Below are 17,618 nucleotides of genomic sequence, written 5' to 3'. Positions count from 1 at the left end.
ATGATAGCCTCAAAATCATTAGGACTGTATATGTAAGACACCACTCACTCTATAATGCTTGGCTTTTAGTGACTGTGATTATTATTCTTGGTTGTCAATTTGACTATATCTGGAATTAACTAACACCCCAAAATGGAGAGCACATCTATAAGGGATTTTTGCTTAATTTGAAGTAGAAACATCCACTTCTAATCCAGATCTTTGAGGTGAAAAAACACACCTTTAATCCAGATCTCTTGGGTTGGGAAGACCCACCTCCAGTGTGGGCCACACCTTCTGCTGGAAGCCTATATAAGGACATGGAAGAAGGTAGGTTTTGCTGTTTGTCTGCTTGCTCTCACCTTGCTGGCCAGTCTATTCCTTCACTAGAATTAGAACTTACTTTTTGAGAATTCCAACATATACTAAAGACCAGCTGAGACCACCAGCCTCGTGAACTGAACAACTACATACATATTATGTCATATGTATGGATAGATAGACAGATAGTTGTGTTCATACATACATGTACACACATACACCCACTCTGTAGGCTCTTATATATAAGTATGTTGTGTGTATGTGTATATATAGATGTGTACACACAGACTCACTCTCTAAGCTCTGTTACTCAAAAGAAACCCGACTAATGCAGTGAAAATAAGCATTTGGTGCTGACCACTGCTTTGTAGACACTGAATGATTAAGATATTCAAATGCCACCTTATATAATACAAACTTTTATAAGCTGATGCTCATAAAGTTCCCATGACTTGGCCTGATATCTGATATCGTAAGTATGTATGTATGTATGTACGTATGTATGCATGTATGTATGCATGCATTTTGCAGTACTGAGATGGAACCCACATGCTAGGCAGAATTTCACCATTGAGTGATGCCTCTAGATCTTTTTTTGTTGTTTTTACTTCTTTCAAGATGGGAGGAGGAATGAGAGTGTTCCTCAGTCTTGTCTCAAATCTGTAAATGGATTCAACTTTCCTGCCTTTACTTGGGACTACAGGCATACAACATCATAAGTGTCCCATAGCACTGATTTTAGGGCTCAAAATTCTAAATTTATTTGCATGCATGAGCCATGGCATATGTATCAAGGCGAGAGAAAAAGTAATGGAGTCCCGATGATACAACTTTGATCATCAGGCTTGGCAGCTAGCACTTCTACCCCTGAGCCATCTTGTCAGCTCAGGGCTCAAGTCTAGAGTAATACAACTGAAGGCCACTTGAGAAGTCCCAAGGGGTCTGTGAATTTGTTTTAACAACAGAGCAACTGGCCAGATGATATGGTTCAGCAGATAAAATCAATTGCCTCCAAACTTGATGACCTGAGTTTGATCCTTGTACCTACATGGTAGAAGAAAATAAATTTTCAAATTGTCTCTGATCTCTATACACCTGCACACAAATACATAAAGTAAGTTTTTTAAAAAAATATAAGTTAAAAAAAGTTTTGTTTTTATGTGCATGGGTGTTTTTTGTGTGTGCATGTGCATGCATACATGCATACATATGGACGTGTGTGTGTGTGTGTGTGTGTGTGTGTGTGTGTATGTGTGTGTGTGTGTGTGTGTGTGTGTGTGTGTGTGTGTGTGTGTGTACTATGTGCATGCATTGACCAAAGAGGGCACAATATCCTTCTGGAACTGGAATAACAACAGAGGTGTCTAGAAACCAAATCCAGGTCTTCTGCAAGAGCAACAAGTGCTCAACACTGAGCCAGCTTTCCAGCCCCAAATAAATGTAATATAGGAATAAATAAAAACAGAAGCACTACACAGGAAGACAGAGCTATGTCAGTATTACTTGGATTTCCCTGTTATGACCAAATGAAGCCAGGAATATACGACAACCATTATTGCTTAAGTAGCATGATCCATCAAAGCAACTTGAGAAAACCACAAAAAATAACCTCATTCTATATATGTACCCATACCCAGCACTGGGCCCTTAGAAGACCATCGAGCAGCTCTGGGTCCAAGTTTGCCAATATGCAAATGAAGCTATTGCTAGTGTTTCTAAATCTAGCCAGCTGAGCATTGGAGTAACTGCAGGAGCTTGTGAAAAGAAGATACACATGGAAGCCTCCACCTACAAAGACTCCCAGTGACGGTGTAGCTAAGTTAAAGAAAAACATTGGTTACTTTTTAGTTAGTAAGTTCCTCAAGTGGTTTTGTTTTTAGCAACATTATTAATAGTTCATAAAGGGGTGGTAGACGAGAGGATTCTAGAGTCAATAAGAACCAGCCACCTACAGGGTCCTCCCCTCCAACAGAATGGAAAACTAGAAAGCAAAGAGAGAATGAATACCTGTGGGGAAGTCATTGTCCTGAGCCTCGTTTGTACCATCTACGAGAAAAAGCAAGGGAAAATAAAGGGGATTAATCTAATAATGTGTATTTGGATGACAGGAAGTAAGTTAAGTAGAATCCAAACCTTTTTATAAACCACAATGTATTTCCCTGAAATCCTAACAATATAAAATATAAAACCATCGGGTCCTAGTGACTCTTCACTTCTCATCTGCACCATCCTTCCCCAGCCCAGTGTGTCTGAGTCCAAGAGTCCCTACCTCCACAGTGGAACCCGCAGCCAGAGTGTCTGAGTCCCAGAGTCCCTACCTCCACAGTGGAACCCGCAGCCCAGTGTGTCTAAGTCCCAAAGCCCCTACCTCCACAGTGAAACCCACAGCCCAGTGTGTCTAAGTCCCAAAGCCCCTACCTCCACAGTGAAACCCACAGCCCAGAGTGTCTTAAGTCCCAGAGTCCCTACCTCCACAGTGGAACCTGCAGCCCAGTGTGTCTAAGTCCCAGAGTCCCTACCTCCACAGTGGAACCTGCAGCCCAGTGTGTCTGAGTCCAAGAGCCCCTACCTCCACAGTGGAACCTGCAGCCCAGAGTATCTAAGTCCCAGAGTCCCTACCTCCACAGTGGAACCCACAGCCCAGTGTGTCCAAGTCCCAAAGCCCCTACCTCCATAATGGAACCCGCAGTCATCTCCTTCCATTTCTCTCCATTCCAAATCTAAAAAAAAGGACATGGGCATTTCACCTCATTGGCAAGGTAGAAGCTGTCTATGAAGAAGTCGGAACTGAACGGGACTTCTGTTGATTGTTGCTACTATAGGTTGAGTGTGGCTAAAATACTACTATAAGTTGAGTGTGGAATGAGCTAAGTTTAAACAAAAAGGCTGGAAATATAGCTACAGCTCTAATTTTTTTATTTAATCAACCTTATAATTTCCTCATGATTAAGTTTTGTTTGTTACCGCGGGTAGACAGTTGGGGGTTTTACACTGGAGAACCAGGGAACCAGTAACAGGTGGGCAAGGAGTTGGCGAGTGACAAACAGACACAAACATAAGAGGGTGCTGAATTTGAGTGTAATTTTTAAGTGCAAGCATTAGACTTTTAAACAAAAAAAAAAAAAAAAAAAAAAAAAAGAGAGGAAGTTAACCATTATACAATAGCCAATATTAGTTGGGCCATACATGGCCAATTTTAACATTAAACAAAAAATAATTTTTATAAGATTTGTTAGGAGTTAGACAATGATTTTAAAAACATATTAGTATTGTTTGAGGTTAGTATATTTTTAGCCTTTGGTGTTTGACAACCCATTGTTTAATAAACTGACATTTAGCCTTTGAATATTATTTTTTAAAGCTTATTTTTTTAACCAATTTAAAGTTTGCTAAAGAACTTTTAGCTTTATTAATTTTTATTTATTTATTATACATTTTTGCATATGGTACTAAAACTGTTGCTGTTTTATACATTTATAATGGATATTTTTAATAAACTTATTTGAACTTTGTTTTTTTAGCTGTTTTCTTAACTGCTTTATAAACCCCCCTTTTTTTAACCTTTTAACACATTTTTCGAGACAGGGTTTCTCTGTGTAGCCCTGGCTGTCCTGGAACTCACTCTGTAGACCAGGCTGGCCTCGAACTCAGAAATCCGCCTGCCTCTGCCTCCCAAGTGCTGGGATTAAAGGCGTGCACCACCACCGCCTGGCCACTATTTTTTGTTACTATAATTTTTAGCCTTTTATATAGCCAACTTTGGAGGTTTAATTTAATAAACCCTTTAATTATACTTTATTTTTTAAACTGAATATTTTTTAAAAATTATTAGTAATGCAAAAGCTATGGCACAGAACCTTCCTCGGCAGCAGCAAGAACAAATCTGGAACCACCAGGGGCGGTTCTGGGGGCCACCAGGGCTCTCCAGGAGACAGGCTTCTATTGACGCAATCACCTCAGGAGTCAGTATTCAAGATTTACTCCTGTTACACCGACTTCACTAGAGATACGGAGGCAGTTTGTGACAGGCTCTATATATAGCATTGGCTGGAATACCAGGCTGGCCTTGAACTCACAGAGATCCAATCTGCCTCTGCCTCCCAAGTGCTAGAATAAACCTAACATTTAAAACTTTTTTTTTCTGATGATGTTTTCTGGAGATGGATATAGGGACAAGAAAAGGAAAAAAATTGAGGGGGGGTATGACTTTGGAAGCAGGATGGTGAGTGAAAACACAGAAGGACTCATGCATCATCAAACCACAATGTCCAGCAATTAAAAATCTCATTTAAGGGCTGGAGAGATAGAGATGGCTCAGTGGTTAACAGCACTGACTGCTCTTCCAGAGGACCTGAGCCACATGGTGGCTCACAACCATCTGTAATGGAATCCGATACTTTTTTCTAGTATGTCTGAAGACAGTGACAGTGCACTCATATACATAAAATAAATAAATAAATAAATAAATCTTTTAAGAAATCTCACTCAAACCTGGGCGGTGGTGGCGCACGCCTTTAATCCCAGCACTTGGGAGGCAGAGGCAGGCGGATTTCTGAGTTCGAGGCCAGCCTGGTTTACAGAGTGAGTTCCAGGACAGCCAGGGCTACACAGAGAAACCCTGTCTCGAAACAAAATAAAACAAAACAAAACAAAAACAAACAAACAAACAAAAAAGAAATCTCACTCAAAGTGAAAATAAGATAGTAGGAAAAAATTCCCTAAGAATTCAAAATGCAGTGTGAAGAGAAAAAAATAACTGAAGAAGAAAATCTGAGCCATGTATAGGGCTGGAGAGATCACTCAGAAGTCAAGAGCACCTGATGCTTTTGCAGAGAAGACCTAGGTACAATTCCTAACACCTATGCTGTGGCCAAATTCCAGGAATCCAGTGCCTTCCTCTGGCCTCTGCCAGAGTGGGCACTGTACAAATGGAGTGTACAAACATACACTCATACATATAATTTCGTTTTGTTGTTGTTTGTAATAAGGTTTCTGTAGCTCTGGCTATTCTAGAAATAGCTCTTGCTATGTAGGTGAAGATGGCCTTGAACTCACAGACATCCATTGCCTGTAACTCCTGAATGCTGGGATAGCAGGTACAACAGGACATGTCTGTAGCCCACTGCTCGTCAGGAAGGTAGGAAGCTAGAGGGATGAGAAGGTTACACAGAGTTCCAGACCAATATGGACAACTTAACAACACATCTTAAAAAACAAAAAGTGAGGGAGGGTGTGACTGTGACTCAGTGACAAGCCCACACTCCAGGCCTCACGAAACAAGTGTGTGGCCCAGCTCCACCATGGAAGCCATGCTGTGAGAACGGTTCCAGGCCTGCATGGGAGAACTCAAAGTGGAGCATTAAAGCGTTTCCACTGACAGCGATTGAGCTTTCCTCTTGAGCACCACAACGCCTAACACACACTTGCCAATTTTCCATCAAGAGATAGGATACCGTTACTGAGCACCAAATGGCCGTCGACCATGGTACACCTCAAGACTGTGGGTGCTGGGTAGAGTAAAGTGCACAGGTGGTCCCACTATCTCACTCCGTCCACAAGAAACTACCTGAAAATGGACAATCTAAATGTAAGAACTAAAAGTCATAAAACTCTTAGAAGACCTATGAGTAAATCTTCATAGCCTTGGACTTCCTTCTGGTTTCTTAAATGTGATACAAAGAACATAGCTGACAAAACAAAAGGTAAGTAAAAACATTGTGCAGCAAAGGACAATACCAAAAAAAGTGAAAACAGGCAGGCATGGTGGCCCATACTTTTACTTGCAGAACTCGGAAGCAAAAGCCACATCTCTGTGAGTCAGAGGCCAGCCTGACCTACATAATGAGCTCCAAACCAGTCAGAGCTACTTAGTGAGAGCCTGTCTTTAAACAAAAATACTGAACACAGAGCTAGAGATATAGGTCAATTGTACAATGCTTCCTACTATGATTTGAGGCCCTGGGTCTGAGTTCCAGCAGCAGCAAAAACAACAAAAACAAAGCACACACACAAACACAAGACATACACTAGCACACACGGACATGGGGATAGACACACACGGAAGAGGGGAGATGGGATAAAATATTTGCATAGTATATATCTATATGTCCAATAAAGATCTAGTATTTGTACAACTTACAGCTTTTTATCAATAGAATCTGAGATGGAATAATCTTTCTATAGAAAGAAAAAGAAAGGCATTAAGCTTAATTTAGAGGCCCACAATCCCAGCCAAGACAGAGTGGAGAATCTAGAATCCCAATAGACAGAAGAAACCTATCTATTTCAAAATGGGCCCAGGTCTAATTTTACCTGCAATTGCCACAGATGTTTGGCTGTCTGAAGGTTTTACTTCTGGGGCCACTTCTCCCAGATCTGAATGCCTAAAAATTTTTCAGAAGAAAATTATCATTAAAATAGTTTTCTACTACTTTCACCTAACCAAATTGGCTGCATACAAAATCTCTCAGGGAAAAAGCTTCTAAAAACGACAATCTCAGGCTGTTGAAATGGCTCAGTGGTAAAGAGCACACACTGTTCATCTAGAGAACCTGAATTCAGTGCCCAGCACATTCATATATTCTTATAATATAGTCTTCCAAAACTATCAACTCTGTATATATCCCAGATCCATGAAACCAGACCCTCTGGGAGCTGTGTGTCCTGGGCATGTGTGCATTTGCAATACCCCCAGGACTCCAATGGACAGCCCCAGCCTGGAAATACCACCACCCACTCAGAAAGACATAAAAAGATACATACCCTTTGACCAGTAATTCCACTTCTATCCTAAGGAAAAAAAATTAAGATTTAGTCACAATGATATTGATATGAGCTTGATAGTCAATAGCAAAAACTTTATGCCTGTTAAAATCAAAGTCCAGTAAGAGGGAATTATAGTCCTATTCTACAATCAGCACAAAATATTCTATGGGCTTCTTTTTGTGAACAGAGCAATTTTAAGTGTACAAATTAGTAGGGATCGAGTTGCAGAATAGTATAATATAAATATGATAAAATTACGTATGTTTTGAGAGATATAGAAATATGTTCATCAAAAGTTAAGCATCACAGAACCAAAATATCTACGGTGTAGAACTATGCGGAGTAGCATACGCCTGTAACCCCAGCACTTGCTAGGCTGAGGCAGGAATATCTCAATCTCAAGGCCAGCCTGGTAGATACAGCAAATCCCTATATAAAACAAACAGTGCAGGCAAGAAGAAGTAATCCTCTTTGCTTATTTTCATTTTGTGCGTGTGTTACTGAGGTACAAACCCAGGACCTCCCAAATGTTAAATATTCTACTGCTAACCTATAACCCACCCCCCAATCCAACACTACAGAAGCCGAGGCAGGAAAATTACAAGTTCCAAACCCAGATGAGGCTTCAAAGCTAGATCCTGAATCCAAAAATAAAATTAAATCCTCAAATTTCAAATTACTTTAGGTTTATCATAGAAATAACGTGGACCAGAAAGTAAGAGCACTTGCCTCACAGACCTAACGCTTGAGTTTAATCCTGGCAACCCACGGAAGAAGCCAGATGCAGCAGCACTGACAAGAGGTTAGATATAAGGCAGAGATGGGAGAGTGCACGGTGGCATACTAATGCCTGCACACACACCACACACACACACACACACCACACACACACACACCACACACACACACACCACACACACACACACACACCACACACACACACCACACACACACACACACACCACACACACACACACACACACCACACACACACACACACCACACACACACACACACCACAAAAAACAAACAAAAACCAACATTGTTTTAAAAGAGAGCAAGCAAGCCCGAGAGTGAAGGTTTTTGGGGTTTTTTGTTTGTTTGTTGGTTGGTTTATTTGAGACAGGGTTTCTCTGTGTAGTCCTGGCTGTCCTGGAACTCACTCTGTAGACCAGGCTGGCCTCGAACTCAGAAATTCGCCTGCCTCTGCCTCCCAAGTGCTGGGATTAAAGGCGTGCGCCACCACTGCCCGTCGAGGGTGAAGGTTCTAACTAGAAGATAAACACACAAGTATTGGGCAAAATGTATAGAACTTGCAGGGGTACTGGGGAAAACTGTGACCTCTGCACAGGCACTCATGTGTCACATGTCTAAGTCTATATGTCTGTATATACGTGTCTATTTCCTGTGTTTGCTGAACGAGCCAGTAAGCAAAGACAGAGTAGTAAGCAATGTGAACACCCCATACTTTAGAGTCACTCCACGTTAAGAGAACTAAGGACTCCTTGGAGAAGCTGGCTAACAGCAGGACTGAGAGGGAGAGGAGAGACACTTGAGCATGTGGGTAAGGAAGCTTTCTGCAAAGCCTTGGAGAATGTCTCTGCATTCATGTAGCAGCTCAAGGGACTCCCACTGGCCAAAGATGGGATAACAAGAGCAGGAAAAAAAAATGAAATATGGTAATTAAAACCCACTGAGAGCTGGAGAGATGGCTCAGGGGTGATGAGCACGTGTTGCTCTTGCAGGACCTGGGTTCAGTTCCCAGCCATCACATGGTGGTGTACAACTATACACAGTTCCAATTCCAGGGGCCCTCTACTGACCCCGGACACATACATGGTGCACGTAATACACACATACAGGCAAAATACTGCTAATGTATAAGTAAATCTCAAAAGGAAAACAACCCAGGAGGTAGAAACAGACAGATGACTGTGAGCTCACCTAGGCCTGATAGTGAAACTGTCTCAAACCAACAAGAAGAAGAAACAAACACTGAAAAACAAATTAATTTCTCCATATAGGTAATAAGTAGCTCAATAAACAGTCATGCAGGTAATAAAAAGCAGTCGCTCACAACAGAATAAAACAAGTGCAGCGGTTACAACATTAACAGTGCCATCAGAGGGCCGGAGAGATGGCTCAGAGGTTAAGAGCACTGACTGCTCTTCCAAAGGTCCCGAGTTCAATTCCCAGCAACCACATGGTGGCTCACAACCATCTGTAATGGGATCCGATGCCCTCTTCTGGTGTGTCTGAAGATGGCTACAATGTACTCATATGCACAAAGTAAATAAATAAATCTAAAAAAAGAAAAGAAAAGAAATCTTGGGGAAAAAAAAAACAGTGCCATCAGACCAGGTGTGATGGTGCACACCTTTAATCCTAGCACTTGGGAGGCAGAGGCAGGCAGAGCTCTTAGTTTGAGGCCAACCTGGTCTACAGAGTGAGTTCCAGGACAGCCAGGGCTATACAGAGAAACCCTGTCTCGAAAACAAGCAAACAAAAAAGAACAGCACCATCTTTCCACTGTATTTGCTCAGTCTCGACTCTCCCTAGGACATGCCAGGGAGGAAAACCCAACAGCAACAAACAACATAGCTCAAGGGACACTTCTAGAGTTGACCCAAACTAATGAAATGTTAATGATGAAGTCAGACCTTAGTGTGTACCCACTGTGGCCCCAACAGAAGGACCTCATATCCCTGCAGTGTTTGTTCAAGAATAAACTAGGCAATCACAACACATTGAAGATGAATGGCCTTCTTCTATCAGAGGGTGAGAAATAAAGTATCCCAAATGTACATGCCATAAGACAAAGGAAACATTCCAGAAGCCACACGGAGCAGCAATCCTAGATTATGTCCTGAAAAAGAAATTTTGGGGTGAAGTGAAAATGAAATGTAGGTCCAGTCAGTGCTGTGGTTATATAACAGAGTGTCTTATTACTTAGGACACAGATACTGAAGGGCTTAAGGGGAAAGTACCAGGAAGCACGCAACTACTCTCCCTACATACTGAAAGCGCTTGCTATCTCAGGTCACTGCACTGAAAGTCTAAAACCAGAACAATGGTATTTGGAGGTGGGGTGTTGGAAGGTGATTAGAAAAACTCCCAAGAACAGGTTTATTAAACAACAGAAGAGGCCCTGAGCTAACAAGAGAGTCTGGCTGGTGGTGTGGCTCAGTGGTATTGCATGTGCAAGGCCCTGGTTGAACAGCAGGACTGACTACTCAGTGAGACCCTGTGTCAGAGTGGGAAAAAGGACTCGAGTAGGTCTGTGAGATGGCTCATCAAGTTAAGGTACCTGCGGCCAAGCCTGCCAACCCGAGGTCAATCCTTCCAGTCCACAGGATAGAAGGAGAGAAATAAGTTGTCTCCTGACTTCTGCATGCTTGCATGCACACAGGTGTACACACAAGTACATTCTCACTCATGTGTGTACACACACATATGCACACTAAATAAATAAATAAATATAAAAGAAGTGTGTCTGGTTAAACATAGTTCCTCAGAACAGAAGCTGCAGGCCTGCCTCAGAGGTCCAAGAAAAATGCCAGAGGATCACAGATAGGCTAAGCCAGACAACAGGTTTCTACAGTTCAAGACATTGGTCCAGCCATGTTCCAAGGCTGGACACTCATCCCAGGACATATATTCTAGCTAGTACTCAAGACAGGAATTTGACTTCAGCCCTTTCTACTCCACACAAGAAAACAGTAAGCAAACAGTAAAGCATGGCCTCCCAACCGTGCTCATAAAAAGGGTGTATGTTGGTTGGCAAATTTTGTGTTTCATTCTTGCTTGCAAACAGCATCAATGGAGATGTGCAAAGCAAGGCTTGGGGTTCATCACTGCTCCTAAAATATCAGGTTCAACGAAGGCAGAACCAGGCTTTTGGCTGGGACCCTCTAGTCTACAGCCTCACTAAACACATGATGCCTTCGAACAACAGACTGATTGTGTTACTCAACATTCCTATGTTGAGGTCTTCACCCAATGTGATTATATCCGGACTTGAGATCATTAAGTAACTTAGCATCAAATCATGCTACAAAGTGCGGCCTTCATGTGACAGGACTGGTGACCTCCAAGAGGAGGGCCACTCTCCCCTGCAGACAACAGAGAAAAGGCACTCACCAGAAACCAAGTGTCTCAAACCCATCTGCTATCTCAAGATCTGAGAGAAGTCAACAGTTATAACTGATGCCTCCACTTTATGGTCACTATCACTTGTGGTGGTGATAGTTGACAAGCACAGGTGAGCACAGGTGCACCACTCAGCCTGCAGTGAGCACAGGTGAGCGGCTCATCAACTGTAATCATCAATAGGTTACTAACTGCTTTGGATAACAACACCTCTGTTTTTAAAGTTCCCTTCCTCTTATACCCTACAATTCCAGAAAGTGGCAAAAAAGTCCAAGGTTCCTCTTCTCCTCTGATGACTGTGGACTCTTATCCTAAACTAAAATAATATCCCAAGAAATTTGTCCTGTCCCAAAGCCTCGCTTTATGAGATACAAACATTTAAAAACCCTCTAGATATGTCTTGTGGGTTGAACTGTGTGTGTTCCTAATTGGAAACAGGATCCTTGCAGGTCTAATTAGCTAAATAAAGATGAGGTCACAGCCAGGTAAGGTGGTTCATGCCTGTAATACAAGCTCTTGGAATACTGAGGCTGGAGCTTATGGCTAAGTTTGATGCTGACATGAACTACCTAGTGAGTTCAAGTCCACTTGAGCTAGATAGTAAGGTTTTTGACTCAGAATAAACAAAAGATGAATAAGTCATGATGCAGTAACGCGGGCCCTTACTCCAGTGAGCACTCTCCCTATGAAAAGAGGGAAACTGGACCCACACAAAAAGACAGCAACAGGAAGACTGCAGTGACAGTATGTGATTTGAAGGAGCCAGATGTCAGCAGTCAGCAGCTGGGGTTTTAAAGCGCCCTGCAGTGAGAGGATAAACATTTTGTCAGGTGTCTCTAGAGTTATTGTACAGCAGTTTTCCTCCCAGATTCAAACCTTCCAACTGGGAGGGAAACTTCTTCAGACACAGGTTGTAAAGGAAAAATGAGGACATTCTGAAGCAAGGTGGAACATCCCAGCTTTCAGAAAAACTCCCTCAAGATAGAGTAAACAACTCAAAAATAGCTTCAGGAAGCCCCTGAAACTGACTGGAGTCACTTGGTTCCTCTGCCTCAGGAGTAAACAGTAAAGACTGGTGAGAGTCCTTCTGGAGGAGTCAAGCTGCACCCCAGAGCCTGAGACCAGCCTAGCAGCCTGGAGGAAGTAGGGAACGGCCAGCTTCCTGGCTGAGGATCAGCCCGTCTGTTGAGCCTCCTGCAACTGTACAGTGTGCTCAGCTTCCCAGCTCTGTGAGCTCTCACCCATGCTGGGGTGGGCTGTGGTGATGCAGCTGTCTTTGAGTCATTTCTGCTTCTATAAGTAACTCCTTCCCCATACTCTAAAAGTAAACCCAGTAAAACCCCTTGACTCATCAAACTGGACTTCCATGGCTTGCTGTCATGGGCCCCATGATCTGGGGTGAACAGATGTGTGTGTCACATCTCCCCAGGAAAAGTCTATCACACAACAGTAGTACCTTGTGACACACCAGCCACAGGGAACTACCATAATGTACGTGTGGCTCAACAGCTGTGTCACCTCATTCACCTCAACCCTCACTGCTTTCTTTCTATGTGCCTGATTCTTCTCCATATAAAAACCCTGGTCATACTACCCCAGAGCCCGCCCTAATCCTGTATAAGACCTCATTTGAACTAATCATACCCACAAAGGTCTAGTTTCCAAAGTCACATTCACAGGGCTCCAGCTTCGACATACCTTACTGGGAGAACATTAGTCAGATTATGATAGCACCTATGTTAGGGCTGGGCTGAAATCATCTGTTGTGTCTTACTTCCTCCACATTGAGACCTTTCCTCCTAGAGGGAAGGGAGCTCACCAGGCTAGAAAGCCCAGCCTGTTACAAGAGCCACAGGCCCCTCCCCAAACCACAAAAGCAATAAACGGCAGCCCCAAGATGGCTCAGTTAGTGAAGTCCCTGCCACACAAGCACTGGTGTGAAAATGAGGCTCGGTAACGCACACACATCGGCTATTCCTCCCTGTGGGAGCAGAGATGGGCAGAGCCTTGGGGCTCAGCATCTAACCAGCCTCAATGAACCACGGTGCTCCAGGTTAAGAGAGAGACGCTGACTTAGTGAAAATACAGTGCGAGGTGACCAAGGGCTGCGAGCTGGCTCACAGGTTAAAAGCATGGATGCTCTTCCAGAAGACCTAAGACTGGGCCCCAGTGCTACACGGGGTGGCTCACAGCTACCTTTGACTTCAGAACCAGAGCACCCTGGTTTTCTAGACTCTTGGGAACTGCACTCATGCACAAACCCGCACTCTGTCATACATATATACATGACTAAAGTCAAAATAAAAAAGTAATTAAGTGATTAAACAGACACCCAACATGGACCTCTGGTCTCCACATACATAAGTATACATGCCATACAAACAAATACTACATATATATGTACATACTAAACAAGTAAGAATAAGGGGTGACTGAACCGGCTCTCCAAGTGAAGGTGCTTGCTGTCAAGCATGGTAACCTGAGTTCCAACCTTGAGACTCACATAGCAGGAGGAGAGGTGACTTCCACAGTTGTCCTCTGACTTCCACATGCACCCTGTGGCATGCCCCGCACTGCCACCACACATACATACATAAATACATACATTCGGAACACAACAGCTAGGACACTGCCAGGTGGAGCTGCATGCAAAGTGTGCAGAAAGCTTCAGGGATGCAGCTGCCAGGGTACCACCCACACTGGTCTCTGGGTGACACAGTTGCTTTCGGATCACCCATGTTCCTATAAGTAACTCTCACTCAGGATCCTATAATTAACCCAATAAACTTGAGTGGACCTGTTTCTTTGGTCTGTCTGTCAGGTACATGAAACTCCAGTCTTGGAGAGAAGCTGGGGCTGAGACAGGCAGATTCCTGGTCTCAAAAAGTAAAGGTAAATGGCAACTGAAGAAAGGTACTCAACAACTGTGGGCCTCCACAGAACCACACACACAGTAACCAAACACACAGTAACACACACACACATGTGCACACACACAAAGTAACCACACACACACACACGCACACACACACACAAAGTAACCACACACACACACACGCACACACACATACAAAGTAACCACACACGCACGCACACACACACACATGTGCACACACACAAAGTAACCACACACACACACACACACACACACACACGCACACACACATACAAAGTAACCACACACACACACACGCACACACACACACACAGTAACCACACACGCACACACACAAAGTAACCACACACGCACACGCACGCGCGCGCGCGCGCACACACACACACACACACACACACACACACACAGAGTAACCACACACGCGCAGCTTCACTTTTGATCTGGTTTTACTTTAAAGTTTTGTAGGCCTGATTTCCTTCTCCATGGGAAGGGGGAGTAATAGCTCACTCTGCATAAGCTTGCTATGAGGATTAGTTAACAGTCAAAAGACTCGGGATGGGGCCTCACTACACATTTGCTGGAAGTGGGCCGGATCTAAATTTAAGAATACTCTCTGGACTGGAAAGTCCCTGACTCAGGGATTCTGGTTTGTTTCTAGGCACAGAGAGGTCAGGAGCAGGTCTAACGATGAAGAACTCCCCTTGGAGCCAGAACACTCCAGCCTACAGTACCCCCATTCCCCAGATGGCCAAGTACACCCCTGTGGGGACCTCAGAATCACTGCAAAGCCTGAGTGCTAACGGCACAGCCAACTGTGTCGCACGTGCAGGGTCATGTCTGTGCAGCAGAGGTGCTCCTGTCAGACTCCCCCAAAACATGATACATCTTTTGTTTTCTCCAAGTGTGGCATGTCAATCTCTCTCCTCTTTCCCCAACCCCCAATATCTGGCCCATTCGGTCCAGAACAGACTCCAGTAGGAAGAGCAAACCCTTCCACTCCCACAGATGCTGGGCTGAGTATCTTCCCAGACAAGAAGAGCAAAAATAAAGCCTTGGGTACCCTTTTATGTCCAGAAAATGTTAATGCAACAGCGTTTAGCTGCTCTGAGAATTCTGGGCAGTAGGGACGGCCTGTGGGGAGTGAGCAAAAGTGGACACAAGGGCTCCAGGTGAGGTTATAAAGATCTTACCTGACCAGAGAGTAAGGTCTAGACAGTAAAGTTGAGTGAGAGGAGGGAAGGCAGCGGGAGATAAGAGAGGAGAAAGGCAGGGAGAGATGGAGCTGAAGAGAAGGTTCAATGAAGAGCTGGCACCCACTTCCCTCCAGTTCTAGGGACTTTTAACACCCTCTCTCGGACCTCCCCACGGTGCACATGCAGGCAAACATTCATACAAATAAAACAAGCTAAATAAATAAATCTTTTTTAAAAAACTGGCAGAGAGCCGGGCGGTGGTGGCGCATACTTTAATCCCAGCACTTGGGAGGCAGAGGCAGGTGGATTTCTGAGTTCGAGGCCAGCCTGGTCTACAGAGTGAGTTCCAGGACAGCCAGGGCTACACAGAGAAACCCTGTATATAAAAAAAAAAACAAAACAAACAAACAAACAAACAAACAAAAAAACCAAAAAAAAAAAAAAAAACTGGCAGAGAAAAAAGATTGAAAAGGAAAGGAAGAAAGGAGGAAGGGAGGAAGGAGAAGGCCTGACTTAGGCTCCCTCCTTCCCAGGCACCAGTCTGGGTTCTTATCCACTGCTGAGTTCCCCTCACCCCATCTTCATGGTCCAGCCTTCACTGGGTTTCTCTCCCAGCCCCACTCAGCCATGGCTCCTCCTCCTCTCATGTATACATCCTTCCCTTCTTCCTCAGTGTGGGTGATGGTCCAAACCAAGAGTGGAGGAGTGCGGGTTCACTTTCATGCATATCCAGTGTTACCTGTGGAATGTAGGTGCTCAGAATTCAGTGTTACCAACTGATTCAAATGTTGCCAGATTAAATAAATTGGGCTGAATATTACTGAGGAAATACCAGGGGCCAAGGAAGAAGCTTCCTACTTCTTGGGGAGGCTTATCGTGGGTACGTGGGCATAAGAAACTCTTAAAAATCAACAGCAAGGGGCAAAATAGTGCCATTTACACAATACTTTGGTGGTACCAATTTTAAAATGGCCAAAATCTCCACCAAAAAAAAGCCAACTCTTTACTCTTGGGGGGGGGGGGGGTTGGATGGAGATAAGGTCTCAATGTGTAGCCCTGATTGGCCTGGAACTCACTATGCAGACCAACCTGGACTCACTCTCAAAGTTCCACCTGCTTCTGCCTCCAGAGTACCAGGATTAAAGATATGTAACCTTAGTTCAACAGAAGGCCAGCCAGTTCTTGGCCTCTGCTCTTTAACTGTCTAGGGATACAAATGGATGACACTACTTTAGACAAAATTAACCAATCTTAACTGAATACTGTTATACTGAATACTATAACCATGCCACAGAATTTGACATAACTGTCAAGATTTAGGTATCCATTTTTTTTTTTGTCATTTCAAGTCAGGTGTGGTGGTTCATGCCTTTAATCCCAGCAGACAGCATGGCAGAATCTCTGAGTTCAAGGCCAGCCTGACCTATAAAGCAAGTTCCAGGACAGTCAGAACTACATAGACAGACCTCATTTTGAAAAAAAAAAAAAAAAGAAAAGAAAAGAAAAAGAAAGACATTGCTGTCCAAATAAAGTGAGCACAGAACAATATGACAATATGACCACTCTTAAGGTCTATACACAGACAGACTGAAAGACAGGCTTGGGTGGCACTGGCCTATATTCCTAGCTGTTCCAGAGCTGATACAGGAGGATCCACAAGTTCAAGGCTAGCCTGAACCATGTAGTAAGACTCTTCTCAAAAAAAAAAAAAAAAAAAGACTTCAGTAAGATGTACTTCAGATATAGAAGGCTAACTTAGCTTGTGTGGGTTCAATTCTCAGACACTCCTCTAAAAACAACAGAGGACAGAACACAAAGGGAAGTCTGTAGGGTGCTCCCTAAACTCAGATGAGGCACAGGGAGACTGGGTGCCCCTAAACTCAGATGAGGTACAAGGAGACAGGGAGATATCTCATTTTATCTGTAAGGCTATGTAAGTATAACAGACTACATAAAACACACACACACACACACACACACCAGCGTCTCACTTTCTAGAGTTTTTGTTCCTTGTGACCAACTGCAGACTAGAAATCTAAACTGAGAAATAAAAAATAAATAAATAATTCCTAAGTTTCAAAGTTCATACTGTTCTCAACAGCATGAAGGTCTCCTGCCTCTGGTCCAGTCACACCCAGGACATGAATCAGCCCTTCTGCTAGCATATCTGTGATGTATGTCAGCGACCTGTTAGTCACTTCAAAATCTTCCTGATTACCGGGTCAACTGTCACAGTATCACAGCTTGTATTCAAGTGACTCTTACTTTACTTACAAATGACACAAATTACTACTACAGTATATTGTATGAATGTT

At 43.5% G+C, this 17,618-nt stretch overlaps 1 protein-coding gene across 5 annotated transcripts in view; it reads right to left on the bottom strand.

Annotated features, from left to right (window-relative positions):
* Positions 1-17,618, bottom strand: part of Urgcp (upregulator of cell proliferation) — a 45,886-nt gene that overhangs the window by 4,810 nt on the left and 23,458 nt on the right. For 3 of the 5 annotated variants that reach the window (XM_076938181.1, XM_034509198.2, XM_034509196.2), the window contains exons 2-5: positions 7,063-7,089; positions 6,613-6,683; positions 2,970-3,020; positions 2,308-2,346 (exon numbers count right to left, since the gene is read on the bottom strand). In XM_076938181.1, coding sequence (XP_076794296.1) covers positions 2,308-2,346; positions 2,970-3,003 — 73 coding nt within the window. In that variant the 5' untranslated portion in view covers positions 3,004-3,020; positions 6,613-6,683; positions 7,063-7,089. Of the gene's footprint in view, positions 1-2,307; positions 2,347-2,969; positions 3,021-6,612; positions 6,684-7,062; positions 7,090-15,877; positions 16,043-17,618 lie in introns of all 5 variants that reach the window. The other 2 variants (XM_076938180.1, XM_076938182.1) reach the window with 2 other exon arrangements.

Source organism: Arvicanthis niloticus, chromosome 7, assembly GCF_011762505.2.
Source record: "Arvicanthis niloticus isolate mArvNil1 chromosome 7, mArvNil1.pat.X, whole genome shotgun sequence".
Taxonomy (NCBI): Eukaryota; Metazoa; Chordata; class Mammalia; order Rodentia; family Muridae; genus Arvicanthis; species Arvicanthis niloticus.
This window is presented reverse-complemented; position numbering and strand designations above follow the sequence as displayed.